The sequence below is a fragment of the Myodes glareolus genome, chromosome 1, assembly GCF_982192425.1.
Source record: "Myodes glareolus chromosome 1, mMyoGla1.1, whole genome shotgun sequence".
NCBI lineage: Eukaryota > Metazoa > Chordata > Mammalia > Rodentia > Cricetidae > Myodes > Myodes glareolus.
The window spans coordinates 30,263,751-30,285,477 of NC_142026.1; the positions used below are offsets into that span (position 1 = coordinate 30,263,751).

General features: G+C 45.9%; 1 protein-coding gene across 1 annotated transcript in view; it reads left to right on the plus strand.

Moving 5' to 3' along the window:
- The window catches only part of Trpm8 (transient receptor potential cation channel subfamily M member 8), a 72,904-nt gene that overhangs the window by 21,871 nt on the left and 29,306 nt on the right, over positions 1-21,727 (plus strand). Inside the window, exons 9-18 of the mRNA XM_048441774.3 lie at positions 2,467-2,569; positions 4,149-4,267; positions 8,129-8,419; positions 9,890-9,985; positions 11,827-11,956; positions 12,370-12,515; positions 15,395-15,507; positions 16,042-16,258; positions 20,518-20,609; positions 21,426-21,567. Coding sequence (XP_048297731.2) covers positions 2,467-2,569; positions 4,149-4,267; positions 8,129-8,419; positions 9,890-9,985; positions 11,827-11,956; positions 12,370-12,515; positions 15,395-15,507; positions 16,042-16,258; positions 20,518-20,609; positions 21,426-21,567 — 1,449 coding nt within the window. The remainder of the gene's footprint in view (positions 1-2,466; positions 2,570-4,148; positions 4,268-8,128; positions 8,420-9,889; positions 9,986-11,826; positions 11,957-12,369; positions 12,516-15,394; positions 15,508-16,041; positions 16,259-20,517; positions 20,610-21,425; positions 21,568-21,727) is intronic.

A 21,727-nucleotide genomic window follows, 5' to 3' on the forward strand; every position in this document is an offset into this window, starting at 1 on the left:
ATATAAGCAGCCTACCAATGTAGTCTTGAGTGACCACGTTAGTCATGTGGATGACTGATCACCAAAGCTGAACTCAATGTTTCTCTGTCTCTCCAAGAAATCCCTCTCCTCCTGGGAGGTCCCCTTCTCCCCAACAGCTTCTCACACTGTTTCCACACACATACTCTGAGCCCACCAAGACCTTGACTTTCCATAGTATCTGAATATTAGCCACGCCATATACCATCCATTCAAACATCAAAAGCTATTTCGTCTTCTGTTAATTAGATAGCTTCTTACTGTGTGTATGTCATGTGCTAGGTTTGGTTTGGTCACACCAAGAATTGTGTGTATGTCAGAAATAGTCTATGTCCTCACATAGGGAATGTAAGTTGAAAAATACTTTGTGTGAAGTTATTATAAAAAAATCATTATATTATTTCCCACTGGAACAGGTGTGCATCAGTTGCTGTTCTCTTTGCTGTGAACAGTGCCTGGCAAGGAATAACTTAAAAGAAGGATGGATCTATTTTAGCTCACAGTCATAGGGGCTACAGTCCATCGCAGCAGCGAAAGCATGGTGGCAAAAGCATGAGACAGCTGATCACATTGCCTCTGTAGTTAAGATGAGAGAGAGAGAGAGAGAGAGAGAGAGAGAGAGAGAGAGAGAGAAAGAGAGAGAGAGAGAGAGAGAGAGAGAGAGAGAGAGAGAGAGAGAGAAATGCCAATACTCAGCTCTTATTCTTCTTTTTATCCAGCCCTGGACCCCAGCTCATGGAATGATACCATCCACATTTAGGCTGTGTCTTCTCACCTTAACCCAAACTAAACAGTTCCTTATAGATTTGCCTAGAGGTTTGTTTTCTAGGGCGTTCTAGATTCTGTCAAGTGGACCACCATTATAAGCCAGCACGGGGTATTCTGAAGAAAGATGGCATGGATAGAGATGGATGTGTTATGGTGTGGGGCTTTGTGAAAGGCTCTCAGATGAAGTGATGTGGGAACCAGTATCTGAAAGATGAAAATGGTGGAGAGTGAATGGGGGGGTGAGGGTGGGCAGCACGATGGTGGGAACTGCATGTACAAGGGTCCTGAGGTGAGAAACTGACACATAGGAAGAACTGAGTGATGGCAGAGGGGGTACAATTGTGAGCAGAAGCTGAAGTGCTTACGAGAGTCCAGAACAGGCAACTCTCTGAGCACTGTTTTCAAGTTTGGGTCTTGATCAACTGTCATGAGATTTCACTGAAAGCCCAGAAAAAAGGAGAAAATAAGATCTGGCTTACATCCAGGAGCTCTCACGCTGGTTGCAGCAGGCTCAGAGAGGGGGAGGGAATCCAGTTAGAGAGTCCTTGGAACCCTCTCCAGGTCTGCTTCTGAGCTTTGTATCCATGGTTGTTTTCTTCTCTTTCCATTGCAAAGCCCAAGATGTCTTACCTCCATGGAGTTGCCCACTTCACATGTGCTCCATATCCCTGGGCCCTAGATCTGCCCCCTCGCCAATCATTTGTCTCTGGATTCCTTTCCTTTGGCTTGAGCAAAGGTTGCATGCATGGTGAAGAATCTTTCCTTCTTTGCTCATCTGTTTCTCTCTCTCAAAAGTCCTCATGGTTGCTGTTTGGTTGAAACTCTGGTTTATCTCCCTCCAACCACCAGGTGCATGTCTTCTGAACCCAAATCTTCATCATCACTCTTCTCAAGGAACAGAGGCCTTAAAAGTTCACCTCCTGATAACCAGACCCAAGAACTTTCTCAACCCCTTGCTACCTTCTTATAGCAAGACCCCAAGACCCCTGGCTTTTGCCCAGCCGAGATCCAGAAGGTCCAGCTCTAAATTTTGCTAGGGAAATTATTATCATCTATAACTGAAGCTAACCAAAGCAGACCTGACCCTCCCATAGAAGTTCTTCCAGGTAGAAGTTCATCCTTGCCGGTACCTGGACCCTTGAAATTAGATGCTTTTTCAAAGAATCTTTTTCAATTTTAAACACTACAGAAAAATCACAAATGATAATATATTTGTCTCTCAAAAAGGATAATTTAAGCTATTGATATCTCTAGTTCCAAGTCCTCCTGCTTCTTGTTTGTCATTAAACTATTCCTTCCTCCCTTTTCAGACTTTATGACCAACCACACTTAGGATTCCACAGTCTTCTGTTGTCTGTTCTGCATTCACTTACCAGGAAATTGGTATCTTTTGTGTGTTAGGCTTGGCTTTTTTTATTCACATATGCACATGTATATGCACATGTACACACACATACATACATACATACATACACACATACACAAATTTCAAAGTAGTAGAAGGGAGGTCTGTTGGGAAGAAGGAAGGGTTTAGAGAGAGAGGAAGGGAACAAGAGAGGGTAATAGGGGGTCAGGATCAAAGTATATTGAAAAGGTTCATTAAAAAGTATATTAAAAAGGTTCATACTCATAGTGCTCAAGACCAGTTGGTTGACAATATTCTTTCTGACATATTACCAGCTCAAAGAAATTCTTGAGTGTCCCCACCTACTCACAGTTATCAAGATGGAAGAGGCCGGAGACGAGGTTGTGAGCAACGCCATTTCCTACGCTCTGTACAAAGGTAAGTGGAGTCAGTTTCCTGGGAGTACAGCCTTGGAGGGTAAGATGACTTCTCTCTAAGGTGAATTTCACAGAAGAAGAAATTTTATGTCATTAAAAGGCTGATCAAGTGTAACCAGGTCCTCTGCAAATGCTGTTTCTAGCAGTGGTTTAAAGGACTTTTGGAGTCTCAGACACCTTTAAATATGTTGTAAAGACTTTGCACCTACAGGAGTATGTGCATACATGCTTCACATGCACACATGCTCATGTGCCACACACACACACACACACACACACACACACACACACACACACTCTAACTCGTGATTCAACCTCAGGGACTCACATATCTCCTGAAGCTAATAACTGGCCACCAGGAAAAACAATTCTTTTTGGTCATTGCTGTCTTAGAATTCTATCAAAGTGAGCTAGGCATGATGGTGCATGTCTTGAACCCCAGCTTCCACAAGGCAGAGGCAGGTGGATTTCTGTGAGTTTGAGGCCAGTCTGGTCTACATAGGACTATAGGTCTGTCTTCCAGGAAAGCCAGAGCTACATAGTGAGACCCTTTCTCAAAAAAGAACTCCACCAAAGTGTAATTACCTGCAGTAAATAGCAAAGCCTTTCCTTCTGGATTAAAATACGTAACCAATAAATGCAAAGTTTACAGAGAAGATAGATAGATAGATAGATAGATAGATAGATAGATAGAAAAGAAATAGAAGAAGATAGTAGCTAGCTAGCTAGATAGAAGAGAGATAGAAAGTAGTAGATAGATAGATAGATAGATAGATAGATAGATAGGTAGATAGGTAGAAGATAGACAGATAAATACATAGATATATAGAAGATTATAGATAGATGATAGATAGAAAGAAGATAGAAATATAGATAATAGATAGATTGAAAAGAGATAGAAGATAGTAACTAGCTAGATAGATAGATGAGAGATAGAAGGTAGTAGATAGGTAGATAGATAGATAGATAGATAGATAGAAGATATACAGATTAATACAGAGATATATAGAAGATAGTAGATAGATAGATGATAGATAGAAAGTAGATAGAAAGATAGATGAGAAGAAAAAGAGTGGGGGAGAGAAGGGAAAAGAAAGAGACTAAGTTGGAAATTGGGCCTCTTAAGATCTGTCTCCCTTTGACCCACTTCCTCAAACTAAGCCATGACTCCTAAAGGTTCCACAGCTTCTCAGAACAGTGCCAGCTATAGACCAAGTGTTCAAGTCCAGGATCCTAGGGGGGACATTTTACATACAAATCATAACAAATACATTAATACAATATAATTCATTATTTTGTAGATTTAAATATAGGATAAGTCAGATACAACTTCAGAATATAATACTTATGGAGCCTCAATCTATAGAAATATCAATATATCCTAGTTATACTATGTTCATAGGTAACAAAGATATTATGATCAGGGGTGATGACTATAGGCTTCAGGGCATGTGCAATGCAGATAAGAATGAATGAAAATAGAGAGAGATTACAGTTTCCTCTGATTCCAAGAGACCTGCTTTGACAAGTGGCCTGGCTTCCTTATGTGTGGCTATGGTTTTCTCCCTGCCCACTTTCAGCCTTCAGCACTAATGAGCAAGACAAGGACAATTGGAACGGACAACTGAAGCTTCTACTGGAGTGGAACCAATTAGACCTTGCCAGTGATGAGATCTTCACCAACGACCGCCGATGGGAGGTAACAAAGCCTCTGGGAATATTCCTGGATTAGCATGGACATTGGTCTCAACAGTAGATGGTCTGTGTCCAACAAGGTCTTCAATCTAGAATCTTGTTAATGATTAATGATTGTTTTCTTCTAGCAGATCAGTGGTGTCCAGCATCCCTTTCCTTGATTGTAGGATGGGATAATGATGTTGACTTAGTAGGTTTCTTGCAAACAGATAATATAGCCAAAGACTCTAAATGTAAATCATCCTAAATGTATAATCCTGTTGCCAGGAGAAGAGAGAAGGTCATCTGGTTTAGAGCTATGGGTCTGCTGTCAGGAGTAGATGGGTGGAGGTATGGGGACTAGAGACGTGGGATTATTGATCTGGCTTCACTAGAAAGATCAAGACAGCAACTTTCTTTTGCCCCCTCCACACTCAGCCAAATTATGATAACAGATTTGTCGGGGGTGGGAGGTATGAGGGAAAGGTGGAATAACTTTTCTGAAGATATCCACCAGTGTCTTAGAGTGAGGCACCAGGAACTCCCTGCGTCAAATAAGTACCTCCAATACAGAAGTTACATGAGTAGTTAAAATCTATAATTTCCAGCAGATCACTTTTCTATATTTTCATGTTTTAAGACCCCATTTATAGGATACTGCTTGCACGCATCTAAAGTTCAATCAATCAGCCATGGAGGCTCTGTTCAGAAGCAACAGTTAAACCATCAGACAGAGATTTACAAGAGTGCATCTTTGTGATCAACTCTTCTCAATTAGTTGAAGTCATTATGGGCAGTGAGGTTATATTTGACTGTACATGTGTATGGATGGATTTGAAGGCTGACATAACTCAGCTGCCATCTCCAGCAGCCAGCTTCAGAAAGCGCCCTCACACAAACCACTGTATCATCAAAGACCAAGATTTGATTTACATTAACATATGATCAATTTTAATGAGAGTACTGAAAGTAGTAATGGCTCATGAATTTTTGAGTTATTCATCCCTTTAGCAAACATTGCCTTGCGTTTGGTCTTTGCACCATAATGAACCTTATTACACATCACAAGGCTTTCGTTAATGGAGGGCAAGGAGAGCTGCAAGTGCATTAATTAATTGGTTCATAAATAAATCCCTCTGTGTACATTGTTCTATTTAAATAAGGTCAGGTGGTAAATAAATAAACTCAGACACATAATAGCATTATACATTTAATTTTATTAACTCAGCTGAAGGTGGTTAGGATAAAGGACACAGTGGTTAAGAGTTTGAGTGCCATATTGGCTGTCTGTGTGTCCTTGGGCAAGGTTCTCAACTATACACTGGCTCAGTTCCCTTTTACAGTGCTATGCTGAAGCCAACTCATACTGGCTTGCAAAAATTAGCTGCTAAATTTTTCAGAGATTTGCGGGAAGTTACTTGTTGAATATAGTCATTATTAAAAATCAAACCGTTTAAGTTTACAATTTGAATAAATCTCATGAAAGCCCAAGGTAAGAAATAACCAAGCAAATAGCTTTTTGTAGAGCTAGAACATACATTCACTCTGAAAGCATGAAGCCCTGAGTTTAAATCACCAACAGTCACATAAAAATCTGGGCATGGCTGTGTGTGTCTGCAAAATCAGCATTGAGGGACGGAGACTGGTAGATTGCAAGAGCTCTCTGTCTAGACAAGCAAGCTAATGAGACAAGCTTCATGTTTAGAAAAAGGTCCAGACTCAGGACCATAAAGAGGTTAGTAACAGAAGAAGAGATGTGATGTCTTGCTCTGATCGTTGCATGAGCACAAACAGGGAGCACGCCTGCACATGCACACACATGTACCACGCACATACAAAGCTCCCTCCCCATGACTTCTTGGTTATTTTGCTGTACTTAGGAATTATGTTCGGGGTTACTTTTGTTGCTGCCACCTGCATTATATAGTGGTGTGATCCTCCATTATCTATTCCCAGTTTTGCATTCTGCTGTGTCTCAGTGATAGCTGAAAATACACTATGGCAGGAGTATGTGCACACTGGGGGTCAGCAGACACTACAACAGGGTCTGTGTTTTGCTCAGACAGCTATTGTTAAATATTTGTCAGGCTCACCCGAAAACAAAGGGAATTGCTGAAGTACCTACCTTCCCTTTTGTGTTGTTGCACTGATTGAATTAGATGGTATTTCTAGAGGACTTAGAACATTGGCTCCTTCTAAGCTCTGTACTCGTATCCACTTAACAGTCAATTTTACGACGACGTCACGCAGCCCTTTACAACGCACGCAGCAGTTTCCTGGCCACTTGCATCAACCCACAGCAGAGATGATCTCGTTTTGTTGACAAACGAATCAGAGCACCATGGATGTTAAAGGATGGGGGTTCCCGGTGGTGTCTGGAGGGCTACTCTGGAAGAGCATGGGGGACCTGGGTTGCTTCATTTCGTCTTCAACAAGCAGAACAAAACAAACTGAGGCTGAGATACAAAAATCTTGTCTGCCTCTTTGAGCTAGAGAATGGTAGGATCAAGATCTGGAAACAGAGGTGTGTCCGTCTGCCAAGCCTCTCCTTTCCCATATGCAAGTGGTTCTCAGTGTGGTCCTAGGACGAGTGACAGTGTTAGTGGTGTAAACTGCTGGGTGGTTTCTAACTCAAGCACACACACACACACACACACACACACACACACACACACACACACACTTAGAATGCTTTGAGTACAGCGGAGAAGATGCTATGTTCCCCAGGTGAGCCCTGCTCTGTTAATCCCAGAGAGATCTAAAGAGTGGAAGAATCCAAGGAACACTTAACAATTTTCCCTAAGCAATGAAAGTGAGTCTATGAAAACAGCCTAAAGACAGACACAAAACCCACCAATGCTGCCATTAAAATGAGGGCCAACCAAGGAACTGAGGGAGTTAAGCAGGCTGTCTTTAGGGTGGAATCACAGAGTCAGTGGGAACCAGGCCTGGGCTCCTGAGAATAGACATCATAGGCTTCCGCTGGAGGTTTTTATGTTGTCAGACTTTGTACCTTCCTCTTTAATTGCCAAAAATAGGATCTTAAAGGCCCTTTGAATCTGTGAGTATTGGCAATGAAGCTAACTCATAATAAATATCATGGCAATCATGTAATACACTTAAGAGCTGACACAATGAGCACCCCTGGATTGTGGCTGAAGTGAGCACTGATCTTTCTTTAAACTCTTAGCAAGGCTAGGCAGCATGGCTCCTGCCTGTCATCTCAGCATTGGGGAAGCTATGAATCCAAAGCCAGCATGGATTATGTAGTGAGTTCAGGCCAGCTTGGGATACCACACTAAGACGCTGTCAAAAATAAATAAGAAAAAAAAAAGGATTTCTGGAAAAGCTCTGTAGGATAATTTTTACCAAGGACTAAGAAAGTATTGACCCAGGGTCCAGTGACTCACTGCTGTGTCACAGGCCAGACCATTACTAGGCAGTATGTGGTTTGATGGGTTCTGTTTTGACAATTGCACTGGGAACTCTGTCACTGTAGAGAAGGTCAGAGTTCACCTAGGGAGGGCAGCAGATCCCACAGTGTGTACTGTTGCACCGGTAGTTGGTTCACAGTCAGTATCTACTGTAGATACCCACCGTTGGCTTCTGCTCCCGGATGCTTTTCATGCCGCGTGCCTGCGTCAGCACCTGGCCCGTGTTGCGCTTCAGTGGGCATGCTATCTCCACCTAAAAAAGAGCCCAGGTCACATTCGAAGGCTCCACCTTGGTGTTCTCCCACCTAGAGGCAGAAAAGTGAATTTTATTGTCAAAGCAGGATGGAGAGAGAAGCTGGAGGTCCTAGGACTCTGTGGCTGAAATACAGGAACACCTTGTGTTTTCTTTATCGATCTCACGGTACCTGCTCTCTCCTGCTCTTTCTCTTCAGTCTGCTGACCTGCAGGAAGTCATGTTCACGGCCCTCATAAAGGACAGGCCCAAGTTTGTCCGCCTCTTCCTGGAGAACGGTCTGAACCTGCAGAAGTTTCTCACCAACGACGTCCTCACGGAGCTCTTCTCCGCCCACTTCAGCACCCTCGTGTACCGGAACCTGCAGATCGCCAAGAACTCCTACAACGACGCGCTCCTCACCTTCGTCTGGAAGCTGGTGGCAAACTTCCGTAGAAGCTTCTGGAAGGAAGACAGAAGCAGCCGGGAGGACTTGGATGTGGAACTCCATGTACGTAATGGTGGAAACAGTGAAGCTGCCTGAATTCAGTTTTTCCGCTTCCATATTTCCGTTCCCCAGAATTCCGTTCTCTGCCTCCATCTTTCCCGTTCTCTTCCTGATTGCCGTAAAGCAGCTAGTAGGGTGGCATGCATTTTCTCTACCATCTTTTCTAAAAAAATAAAGTCACTGGTAAGTTTTCTAACGTCTCGCTCTAGTCCCTGGCTCTGTTGAGTTCCATCATTTCTAGATCACAGGGCTTGGGTGACACACTTTCCGAGGCTATTTGATGGGGAACAGGGACAAACAGATGGCTTTCCGCTCGTGGTTCAGCTCCCTGTTGCCCAGGTGAAAGAATGAAGGCCTGCCAGTCGTTCTGTGGATAAATGGAGCTGTGGAAATTTCAGCTAGAGCAGATGTGAATGCCCCGGGATTCCTTTCTGCGAATGGGCAGGTCCAGTTCCAGAACAGTCATTGCCAACATTTGCTCTGATCAGTGTTCCTGTGCTAGTGAGCGCCCCGATTGCCTCTCACCTAAAGGGGACCATTTGGGAGCATAGTGCAGAGAGCTGCTAGCAACACAGCCACGGCTGCCTGCTTGGCCCTGTGCCTTCTATTGGCCTCTTTCTTTCCTGACTTCATTTCCTCACTCTCTAAATAAAAAAACTTTGCTTAAATTCTTATCTCAGGATTGCTTCTGGGGAAACCTAAACTAGATTGTTACCATTTGTAGCTCTGAGATTTGTGTCATTAGCATTCGTAGCTGAGATTTTTAAGTGTGTGTGTGTGTGTGTGTGTAAATGAGCTCGCTGTGTGTTTGAATTGAAAGTGTACATCTTCTGTTTGACAGTATTTATGTTAAAATCTTGAAACACAGTACAAAACTGGGCCTCACATGTACAGTGTAGAGTTTAGTCAAATCAAGAGGGGAGCCGTAGGAGGGGACACACACACTTTCCATCGGAAAACATTCCTTGAAGATACAGAATCTTAAATATGAGCTAGACCTCCAATCTTTGAACGACAGCCCAAAGAAATGAGCACATTTTACTTGGTGACAATTGGATACAAGGCACAGGAAAGTTGGATTTTATCTGACCGCTTCTCTTTCCCCTCTGTCTGAGAAACTGATCTGTGGCATGGAGAAGAATCGCTCTTCTCTATGGTGCATCAGAAGTCATTTAGTCTCTGAATTGCTCTCGGCACTCCTCCCCCGCTTTTACCTTCCCATACAGTTGTACTTTGTCTTTGATGCTGGATGAACGATTTTGTGTCAAATCATACCATAGCCTGCTGAGCGACAGTGAGCAATGAGAATCGCACCACTGTGCTGCTAAAACAGACTCAGCCCCAAGCCCCAGAGGTCTCCGAGCAGAGGGCCTGTTTCTCATGCTTTCTGACCACCCCATTTTATTATTAAAACAGTGTACCGAAAGTGGGTTACATTTGCATGTGGTGACCCCATGTTCTCACCCCTCTCAGGATGCATCTCTCACCACCCGGCACCCTCTGCAAGCTCTTTTCATCTGGGCCATCCTCCAGAACAAGAAGGAACTCTCCAAGGTCATTTGGGAGCAGGTAAATGTTCAGGTCCACACTGAATTGATGCCAAATGCATGCTGTGTCCTAGGAGTCTGGTCTAACCTACACTCATGTCTAGTTTAAAATTTGGAGCATCTGGTGCCCAGGACCATGCCTGTGCCTCTGTTTGCACGTCCTTGGAGGTGTGCCTAGGATGGGTGGTCCCCGGAAAGGAGTCAGGTAGGGCCCTCCAGTCCACTCCTGCTCCCCAGGGGCCTCTGCATTATTTTTTCCCAAGTATAAGAAGTCCTGAAATTTAACTTAAGAAATTAATTTCTGATCCCCAAAACAATGTATACATACTATTGCCATTGCCCTTGGTTACTTCCCAGAGGTTGAAACTACCACATACCTATTGCTGAAGAAACTGCATACTTTGGACATAGGACCTGGAAGACTTGAGGTGGATGTGATGTGGAAACCTACTTCTATAGGTCTAGCTTCCATAGTGTCTGAAGGTGCTAGACAAGCGCCAAGGGAGGGGAGCAATCAACAGCTCTCCCCAGCTGTTATGCCCTTGAAACACAACCACGGGCAGAATGGCAAGATATATCCCTCAAGGTGCAATGGTGGTGCTAAGAACTTAGTGATAACCAGCATCTGTCTAATTGGACAGAAGGCCTTTACAACAGGAGGTCAAAACATGCCTGGCACTATAAACATAGCCAGCTGCCTAGGGGCTAAGTCATGGGTCTCGGAGGAGAGCCTCATACCCTGGTTTTCATAAACCAGTATAATTCCTAACTGCATTGTAAGTCCTTACCCTTCGACCCACAGAGAAGTGCACCCCTCATCAACGAAACTTTTCTTTCCAAATCTTACTTTGTTTTTACTAAATCATTTATCTGTAAATTTATTCACAATATTAAGACAAAAAAATTAAGCAAATCACATGGTCAATAGTTAAAATTCAGGTCTGGTCAGTTATTATAGAATATAGAATTTTTGGATCCTCGGTGATTTAACAAAAACGTCTAATGCTTTTAACAACACAGGCTTGCAGGAATTAGAATTCTATTGCAATGATTTGGAAATTTTAGAAGGTTATCAACTATGGTAAGAGACAACAACCTCAACCAAATTGAGATGGCATATTTCAAACTTTAATTAAGTACTACCCAGTTAAATATTCAATTCACATCTGAACTACATATACAATTTAAAAGGTTCCCTATATACATTAAATTAAAATTTATTTACTGATTAAAAAAATTAATTTCTTAGCCCTTACCTCACACGCACAAGGCCTTAGGCTTCCCCAGCACTAAGTAATAATAAGATTAAAATAAAAACAATGATCTCTTGCTTAATTCCATTATGAACCAGGAGGTAGGACCTATAAAAATTCTGCTTGAAGTATTTATGGAGACTTTTCTTTGTGGTTTGGTATGTCACGGTTTCTATAAATATGGATACTTGTGCTTCCGTATGCACTTCTGTCCTTGGCTGCTGAATTCAGACACAACCTTCAGTTACATGGCGCAGGTCTTCAATGTTCTTATTTTCCCTCCCTGCATCCTGGCTGTTATAGCATGATAACATCGAGATAAGGGGTCAGTCAGGCTTGCTGTCATCAGAGTCTGAATGCCCCCCAATACTTATCCAGGTATTTTCTTTTTAGACGCTGATTCTACCTCCAAGACCACTGATAGTTTACTGAGGTCCAAGTCTGTTCCAAGCTCATCTCAGACTTGACTTGAAATCACAATGCGTAGTTGACTTTGCCATCTCCTGCTTGTCTATACTTTTCAAAAGTTAATGTCAATGCTTCAAGAGACTATGCATTAACCAACATTTCCCCATCCCTGTCACCCCCACCCCCTGCGTGCCTCCAAAAGACCAAAGGCTGTACTCTGGCAGCCTTGGGAGCCAGCAAGCTTCTGAAGACCCTGGCTAAAGTCAAGAATGATATCAACGCTGCTGGGGAATCAGAGGAACTGGCCAATGAATATGAAACCCGGGCTGTGGGTGAGTAGCCCATAGCGTCTGCCAAGATGTCTCACCCAGAAGGCTTGGGAGGGAAATGGAAGTGGGGAGGGGCTGTTTTAGGTAAGGAGGGATAGAGGATCCTGAGGCCTTCCCAGAGAGCAAGACCCTTTCTGCCTGTGTCCAGAACCCGTCAGAGAGGGTCCTCCCTAGGTGGTGGAGGCAGCTGAATTCCATAGGCATGTAACAACACCCTCTGCATTAAAGAGCCCTGCCGACTATGTTGTGTCTGAAGAAAACACCCATGTAGCAAGGGTGACATTTGGTTAGCTTTCTCTCTGCCTTCTGTATGCCTGGGTCCTCATGCCCCATCTGTTCAGGGTTTGATGGGGGCCAGGCAGGCCAGGTTCCATGTCCACCAGCTGAGCCCAGCCCTCTTCTCCGTGACGATGCAGAGCTGTTCACCGAGTGCTACAGCAATGACGAAGACCTGGCAGAGCAGCTGCTGGTCTACTCCTGTGAAGCCTGGGGCGGGAGCAACTGCCTGGAGCTGGCGGTGGAGGCCACAGACCAGCATTTCATCGCGCAGCCTGGGGTCCAGGTAAGCGAAAGCCGGGCCTTGAAAACTGTGCCCAGGAATAAGTCTGACATCACATGCTACCAGTAGCATCAAGGACATGGCATTAGGAGTCCACCTTCCTCATCCTGTGTAAAAAAAAAACGTTGAGGGGTTCCCTGGGTGACAATGTGGAAGATGTGAAGACGTGTGCTTTTATGAAAAGCCTCACCTCAGGAGATGGCACAGGAATGCACTGGTCAACTCTCCACCACTGTAGCGAAATGCCCGAGGTGATTACCTTATAAAAAGCAGAGGTTTACTTTGGTTCACAGGGTTTGGAGGTTTTAGTTCATGTTTGGCTGTGCCATTGCTTCTGAATACATCATGAGACAGGGCATTATGGCCAGAGCTATGATAGAGGTACACACTCACCTCATGGCAGCTAGCAAGCAAGGAGGTGGGGGGCAGAGGAGGAACCAAAGTCTCTTCAAAGGTATAACTCCCAAGAGCCTAAGACATCCCCCTAGGTCCCATCTTCTTAAAAATCGGACCACCTTCCCAAATGTCACACTGGAAACGATGCCTTTAGGGATGGACCTTAGGAAAACATCTAAGACCCAAATCACAGTGTGGTGCCTAGCTTTAATCGTCAACTTGACATACTGTAGAATCATCCAGAAAGAGTCTCAGGAAGGCATTGTCTAGATAGGTTGGTCAGTAGGTGTATCTTTGTGTGTGTGTTGCCTTGATAGCCTTAGTTGATGTGGGAAGACCCTGCCCACTATGGGTGGTACTATTTCCTAGTTTTGAATCCTGGACCTTAGATGAATAAAGAAATCTAGGAGAATACTAAGTATATATTGATTTCTCTCTGCTTTTGATTGTGGATGTGATTGTGCTTCAAGTTCCTGCCTCAAGTTCTCTAAAATGATGGACTGTAATGTGGGACTGTGTGCTAAAATAAACCCTGTCTTCCCAAAGGTGCTTTTTCTTAGTTTTTTTGTTTGTTGGTATGTATTATTTTTACTTTTTTAATCACAGCAACAGAAATGAAGCTAAGACACATGGCAAGGAGGAAGAATTCTTTGGGCTTCCACAAAGCAAATAGTACAACATTGTAATGATGAGCTGTCTCTGGGTCCGCCTGCCTGGGTCTTAGCCCACTAAAGCAGATGTGAGATGATGGATCCCAGTTTCTATCTGTGAAATGGGCACAGTCATGCATATTAGGTATGTCTCTGTGACAGAATGCGTGACAGAGGCAACTTCAACGAGCACAGACATATTTGGGCTCACAGTTCCAACCCAGTGCAGCAGAGATCATGGTGCTGATGCTGCATTCCTGTGGATTAGAGGACACAGGGACTGGAAACTGGCTTAGGGGTAACTCTGCAAGTCCCTCCCTCCGTGGCCCACCCCACCAGCCAGACCTGAGAGCCTGTGGGGGATTTCTTATCCAAACAGCAGCAGCTGCGGTTGTCAGAGAGTTGCTATGGTGATGCCATGAAATTCTGTATGAAAGGGAAGGTCGGCCGTGTCAGCTGCTGCCACTGTGGTCATCACGAGTGATGGAGGAATCATGAGACGGGCGGGGCTGGTCCTGAGGCAAGTTAAGCAGGCAGCAGGTTAACTGTGCCCACAGTTGCCCAGGAACACTGTAGGTCTGATCAGGCAGGGATGGGAGGGAGAACCATGCCTGTACCATGTTTCATCTACACCATGCTTGTGGTGGTGGGCGTAATTCATTTTATTTTGAGGACTCAGGGCTCAGAGAGGTCCTGGAATATTTCCCATGCTTGCTTGCTAGGAAGCAGTGGCACTGGGATTTAATCCTCCGTGGATTGCCTCCAACTTCAGACTTTGCTTTACCCCAAGTGGCTGGTAAAGAGACAGACGAGGCTTTCAGTGAAGTGGTTTGCTCTGGAGGTGATTAGCAGGCAGTGAGTGGAGGGAGAAAGAAGCAGACATGATGCATTCAGAAGGAAGGTGGCCCTTGGAGCTCTTGGGAACCTTTGGGTCCCCTGTAGAACCTGGTGAAATTCTCAGGGCGTTTACAACTGCAACGTGCTGCTTGTTTGATGCTCTTTCTGGGGCTCTAGCTTGGCCCCTCCTCAGCCAAGCACATATCTGTGGAGTAGCCCCAAGAGGACATGGTAGGGAGCATAAGAGAAGCCCTGTCCTCTACCCAGTAGGAGAGCAGATGCAGGATTATGGCCATAGCACACCATTCCCAGCCCTCTTAGTGGCAATGAGTGGGCCCCAGTTTTCCTTTGCTCTGCCCTCTATATGCTAGGCCCTGCCTGGTTGGCTTGTTTTGTTTTTCCAGCTGTGGGCTTCTTTGATGTGGTCCGGTCCCTTATCCCCCACCTATCTTTTGGTGGTATTATGGGTTTCCAGTTTCCACTATCGTGGAAGCTCTTCCTGCCCCACCTTCAGGGGCTGGCACAGTGGTCAGGGGAATGTGTCTCCATGCATACCACCTCGACTCTATCAGTCTTTCCTTTCCCAACTTCCTTTTAGCTTCAGAATAAAAGCATCCATCTGCCTCCAGCCAGAAATCTCTGGGGACTCTACAGACTGCGTTGGCCCTGGCTTTGAACTTAGCAGTCACTGAAGACTCATACTTGTTTAAGCTTACACAAATAAGAATCATAGTAGTTAAAAATTCATAAGCTTAGTGAGTTTCACTCATGTAACACTCTCTTTTAAAGCCCATAGAATTGAATTTAGAAAAAAGACTTGAAAATCAAACAGAATTTTAAGTTGCTGCTTCACGCCTTAGGATCCAGATAACATTTTAAAATTAAAGACGTTAATATAGGGGTAAATATTTCTGGAATATGCAGAGATGGGGACTGTGTCCTGTCCTTCCTATACTTAAATCATCAAGGACTGTATTCTCTGTCTCTGTTTCTCTCTAGAATTTTCTTTCTAAGCAATGGTATGGAGAGATTTCCCGAGACACGAAGAACTGGAAGATCATCCTGTGTCTATTTGTCATCCCCCTGGTGGGCTGTGGCCTCGTATCATTCAGGTGTGGACTGGGGCATCTAATCGTGTGTGTGTGTGTGTGTGTGTGTGTGTGTGTGTCTGTGTGTCTGTGTGTGTGTGTTTGAGCATTTGCGCAAATGGCTGTAAGCCTAGAACTTAGAACATCCATTATGGCATCTGTGTGTGTGGTCTGGCTTCTTCCCTGGATTTTTCTGGGTTGGATTTCAAGCAGGTGGACCTGCTTTGGTATCTGAGGCTGAACTTGAATTTTCTGATCAACTAAAAAAGAAACAAAAACAAACAAAACAAAACAAAACAAACAAAAATAAGGGTTGAGTTTTGGCTGGGTCAGCATTTTGATCCAGTTTTCCCTGTTTGTTCCTTGTCTGTGGTGGGTAGTACTGGTGTTTGTGTGTGTGTGTGTGTGTGTGTGTGTGTGTGTGTGTGTATGTGTGAGTGACTGTACCATTGTATCTGAGTATATGTGAGTGTGTGAGAGAACGTGTGTATGTTACGTGTATCAGTAGGTGTGTGTGTGTGCGGATGGTGATTCTGCCCCACCTCTGGCTTGGTTCAGGAAGAAGCCCATTGACAAGCACAAAAAGCTGCTCTGGTACTACGTGGCCTTCTTCACCTCGCCCTTCGTGGTCTTCTCATGGAACGTGGTCTTCTACATCGCCTTCCTCCTGCTGTTTGCCTACGTGCTGCTCATGGACTTCCACTCTGTGCCGCACACGCCCGAGCTGATCCTCTATGCCCTGGTGTTCGTCCTCTTCTGTGATGAAGTGAGGCAGGTGGGCAAGGGTTGCGTCGCTCTCCCCAGGGAGGTGTGAGTACATGTCTGCTCACCCCAGATAAGACACTGACAGCACACCAAAGAGATGGTTCCACGCGTCTAGTGTAAGGAACCGGTGAGCTTACTGGGGTAACTGACGAGAGAGTGGCTGACTGAAAGGCAGCCACAGCATCAAAAGTCCACCCAGACAACTCACGAAAGCTGCAAATAAATTCTTCCTGGGTGACGGTCTATGGACCTGAAGGTGATTTTCAAATTCTGAGCACCGCAGTGGGATCTCTTAGCATTGAATTCACGCTATGTCCCGAACTAGTGTTTTAACTGATGGACAAGGCTCAGCCAGGGAAGGTGCCTTACTTAGCTTTGATTGCCATCTTGACGCAGCCTAAGATCACCTGAAGGGAGCCGCAACAGAGCAACCATCTAGATAAGACTGGCAGGTGAATATGTCTGTGGGAGGATTGTCTTGATAGCTAGTTGATGTAGGAGATCCCAGCCCACTGTGGGCAGCACCGTCCCTAGGCAGGAGGTCCTGGGCTGGATAAGAAAGCCAGCTGGGTATGAGCTTATAAAGAAGCAGTGTTCCTCCATGGTCCTGCTCCTACCTTAGTTTCCCTCAGTAATGGAGTGTGACCTGGAAGTATAAGTCAAACAAATCTTTCCTCCCCCCTCCCCCCCAAGTTGCCTTTGGTTAGAATGTTTTATCAGAGCAACAGAAATGAGCAAGGACAGAGGAGGGGGTTGGTTGAGAGACCTTGGCCTGAGTTCTTCCATCATCGGGAACCTTCTGTGTACTCACCTTCTCCACCACCAGGGGCAGCTTGCTGAGCAGCTGGGGACCTGGAGGCCTGACCATCTTGAACACCCTAATGCCTAGCAGTAAATCTTGCCACAATCCCTGTGGGTTCTTTATGGTCCATGTGTGTAGTTTCTTGGCATGTGTACGTTTTGGGGTCCTTGTTCCACCACTGAATCCAAACGACCCCAGGCCCCAAGGAGCAGGGACTTACTGAGGTAGCAGATGTTGAAGAAATTCATGTTGCTGGGAAGATGGCAATGTCCTGACCCACGATGGAAACCGGTCTCAGAAAGTTCTCTCAGATTCTGCTGTCATTCTGTTGTCTCTTCTGGATCTGAACCCTAAGGTTAAAATACATTCCATGGAGCAAGCATGTGCTAGGTATGCAGCTTGTGGGGTACTGACAGTTTGCAAAGCAGAAGGCCTGGTGGTGGAAGAGATTTGAAAGGGCAGCATTGCTGCTCTTTCCCTGGTAGGGCCCCCACTAGTCTAAGAACACTATGTTGACTTACATTCCCATGCCAACTCTCTCAGATAGATCTTTATGTGCATTCTCCAGGACTCCTGGGTTGCGAGGGATTCTGGGGGCCTGTTTATATATTCTCAGCATGGGTATGTCTTGATCAATTAGTGATTATGGGTGTGGGAGCTGGGAGGGGTCCTGGCACTGGTGCCCATGTGTACCTGTCTTCTTGACTAGTTGGTAAGCAGTGTGGAGGTGGAGGAAGAAAACCCCAAGACACACAAGATGGATTGGGTAGCAGTGTACTGTCTATAGTTCTGGAGGGTTAAAGACCAAGATGAGGGTATAGGACAGGTGGTCCCACTTAGTACTACGAAGAAAACAGCTCTGTTCTTTCCCCTAGCTTCTGGAAGCTTTCTGGCCGTCTTTGCCATTCTGTGCCTCGTGGATGTGACACTTTGACCCCTGGCGTCATGTCCATATGGTGTCCCCCCCCATATGTGCAGGTGTGCCCTAATTTCTCCACTTCCTGGGGACAACAGTCATGTTGGATCAGGATTCCATCTTGACCTGTCCAGTTCCATCTGCAGTGACCTAATTTCCAGACAAGGTCACATTCCCAGGTAGAGGGTTGAGGACTTCAGTCTGCGGGTGTCGTTCAGCCCACAACCCTTCCGTGTGGACTCTGTCTCTGCGGCCAGCCTTGACTCCCCGGTTCGGCTTCTGCTGTGTCACCAGCAGAGAGGGGCTGAGGGGTTCTGTGTGGAGATCAGCAGTTAGAGAAGAGCCTCCTGGGTTAGAGGGTCAGTTGACTTATGGTGAATAGGGAATTAAGTCATGAGGATTGGGTGGGACAGAGAATTAAAGGGTAAGGGAGAGTTACAAATAGATTGTAAGTGATGTATAGTAATTTGGCTTTTGGCGTCTTAGTTCTGCCCTTTTTTGGGAGGTGCATTTCCTGCTGAAGAAACTCCTGAGAGAAGCAGAAGCATGAATCGGGGTGTCTTCTCTTGTACTGACCCCATCAGGGAGACCTCTGAGTGCCCCGGGTCCTAATACACGCTTCCATGGTCCCCAGAACAGCATCAAGTGGGGTGGTCCACTTTAGACTTTAATTTGCTGTGTGTCTCTGAAGTCAGAACCGGTATCTTCTTGTTGCTGAGACTATTGTGTTAATACAGGAAGGGACATGCAGGGTGCCCCTAAGTCACTCCTGAAGGTCACCTGGTCGGCTACTGAAGCCAGAGAGGAGGGTTTATCTATACAGAGGGGGCCCAGTCCTCTCTCCCGTTTGTGCAGAGAAACCCAGGTGGCCTTTTTTTGGAATGGTTGATGAATGGTTGATCAATGGTCTGCCAGTCTACAGACCACTGCTGTAAAGCTTTGTCACTAGAGGGCGCTGTTTCCCTTCCTTTCTGCAGAACCTCGTCTTTGGATCCCTAAACTGGGTTGGTTTTCAAGGAAGAGGTCTGCAGACCTGTGCAGTCTTACCAGGCAAGAGTCACAGTTGTTAGGGAAGGCCCCCTAGACAGGACATTGTCTGTTTTAGATTGTATCTGGGCCTCAGATACCCAGTACTTTCTGGTGACGAGTGATGTCCCTGGCCCAGGGGAGGGTGCTCACACTAAGTGGGGATTTCTAACCTAGAGAGCCAACAGTGCACACACAGTTAACTCACTCCTAGCAGAGCTAAACAGCATGGTGGATGTTTGATTAAACGGTGGTAAGCTCTACCCCACCTTCTCTGAAAGTTCCTGTAGTTCTGAAGCCGCCACAGCGTGGAGGAGATGATGAACACATCCTGGGATTTCATGAGCGCAGCTTAGCCTTGCACTTACCGGAAATCTTTTTTCCCTGTAGTGGTATTCTAGTGGCCCAGGGTTCATGTAGCTATCATTCCTGCAATACGGGTCAGGCTTCTGGAATCCCTCAGGCGAGGAAGGGCTGGGGCAGTGCGGATCAGCATGTACCAGCCTACCAGCAGGGATGACAAGGAGAGCAGGTGGGCAGGGCCGGTGCCAACCACTCTCATCTTAGCAGGCCTAGAGTAGCCAATGGCTGTTGGTACCCCGAGGGTCAGCACGGCACCGACAAATGGATGCTCCTGTGTCCTCCCAGGCTCCTAACCTTGAACCAGTCTCCCCACAGTAGAGCATGGTCTGACCCAGGCTGTGCAGGCATGGGGGAGGTTATCATTCCATTATGATCTATAGTGATCCCTTCCTTTGTCCACTCAAAATGTGTGTCCTGCCTCCCTCTGCATCTCAGCTTGGGGGATATTGGTGGATCCTAGAAGCCCTTCACTCACAGGATGGGTACCTTAGCCACTTCGTCTAGGTGTTAGGGTCAGGGACCAAGTAGGAAATAGGATATCCAAGTCCCAGATAGACCCAGATGGATGAGTTCATGGGAACACACGAGTACTCATCTTTTATGGGAATCGGTACCATACCTCACTGAATCCACTGTTCCCTGTTTTGAGCCATCCCCAGGGTCTGGTCCTCAGGCCCCTAGTAGCCAGATTCTGAATAGGCAGGCAAACAGAAGGGTTACACAGCTAGGCCGAAGTTCTTCAGACCTACTTTATGCAGTCCAATTAATAATCTTTCCTCCATGTACACATTTTAAAGGTCTCACTAATCAAGCTGTTCTACTGTGTGTGCTCTGTTAAATTTTTTACAATAAACACACAAATTCATGAGAGTCAGGAAGACACTCGGTAACTGCACAGTCTGCACTGCTGTCCATGGACACCTGGCCGGTTCACACAGGTCACACTCATTCTCTGCGGCTTCATTTGAGAGGAAAGAACACACCTCCTTTTCTTGACTCTGAGAGCTGGCTCTCTGGTGCCCTGGGAACATGGGGTTCTGGTAGTGGGGTTCTTGACACCAACAGCCTCCAGAGTGCCAGGGAGAAGCTGCGTGGATATTCACGGGTCTACAAGCCTGGTGTCCCAGATGCCCATTCTTTTGTCTGCCCTCTCCTGTCACAGTGGTACATGAATGGAGTGAATTATTTCACTGATCTGTGGAACGTCATGGACACCCTGGGGCTCTTCTACTTCATAGCGGGGATCGTGTTCCGGTGAGTGGTTCCTCCCCCCTCCTACCTTCAGGGATTTTGGCACAAAAGATGGAGAAAAAAAATCTTGGACATCTCAAGTCTGTGGATGGACCAGCCCCACCAGAGATGACCACAAGAGGGTGTTGCTCCTGTCCAGTGGAGACACAAGTTGGCCAACATAAATTGCTTCTTCCTCCCCATCTGGGGGTTTTAACAATTTTCCTTTTGTTTTTCAAATAGGCTTTGGGGGCCACAATTAGAATTCAAGGAAAGGGTCCTGGGGATGCTGAGTGTCTTCCAATGTTGACTTACTTTCGCCCACTTAGCTTATGGCGCATGTGACTGGTCCTGCAGTCCCCCAGGTATCAGTGCATCCCTCCAGCCTCACAGCTAGAGTACGTGGGAAGACAGCTAAATCTCAAATGATGATCCAAGGCCCTACACTGAGCTGGGGAGACGGCTCAGTCAGCAACGTGCCTGCCATTCAAGTGTGAGGACTGTGTTTGGACCCACAGAACCTGTGTAAAAGCTGAGAATGACAGTACCCACCTGTAACTGGAACCAAGGCTGGGCAAGATTGGCAGGCCTGGGAGCCAATCAGTGAGTTCCAGGTTCCGTGTGAGACCCTGTCTCGAAAACCATGACAGAAAGCAACAGAGTGAGACACCCGATGTGCACACACACAAGACATACCACACACGCGACACACCACACACATGACACACCACATACACATGACACACCACACACACATGACACACCACACACACATGACACACCACAGTAAACTTTGAGACGCTATGCCATGCAACACAAATTCTCTTTTTCTCTCCACAGACTCCACTCTTCTAATAAAAGCTCTTTGTATTCCGGGAGAGTCATTTTCTGTCTGGATTACATTATATTCACTCTAAGGCTCATCCACATCTTCACCGTTAGCAGGAACTTAGGACCCAAGATCATAATGCTACAGCGGATGGTAAGAGCCAGCAGCACCAGTGGGCATCCTTGTCTTACCCACCGCGGAGTCCATGGCTGATGGGCGGAGCTTGTTCACAGTATAGGTTGCCTTCACAGTGGCTAGAAAGCCACTGGGGTTTCCCGACGGGTTCCATCCACTTTGCATCTCACTTCCATCG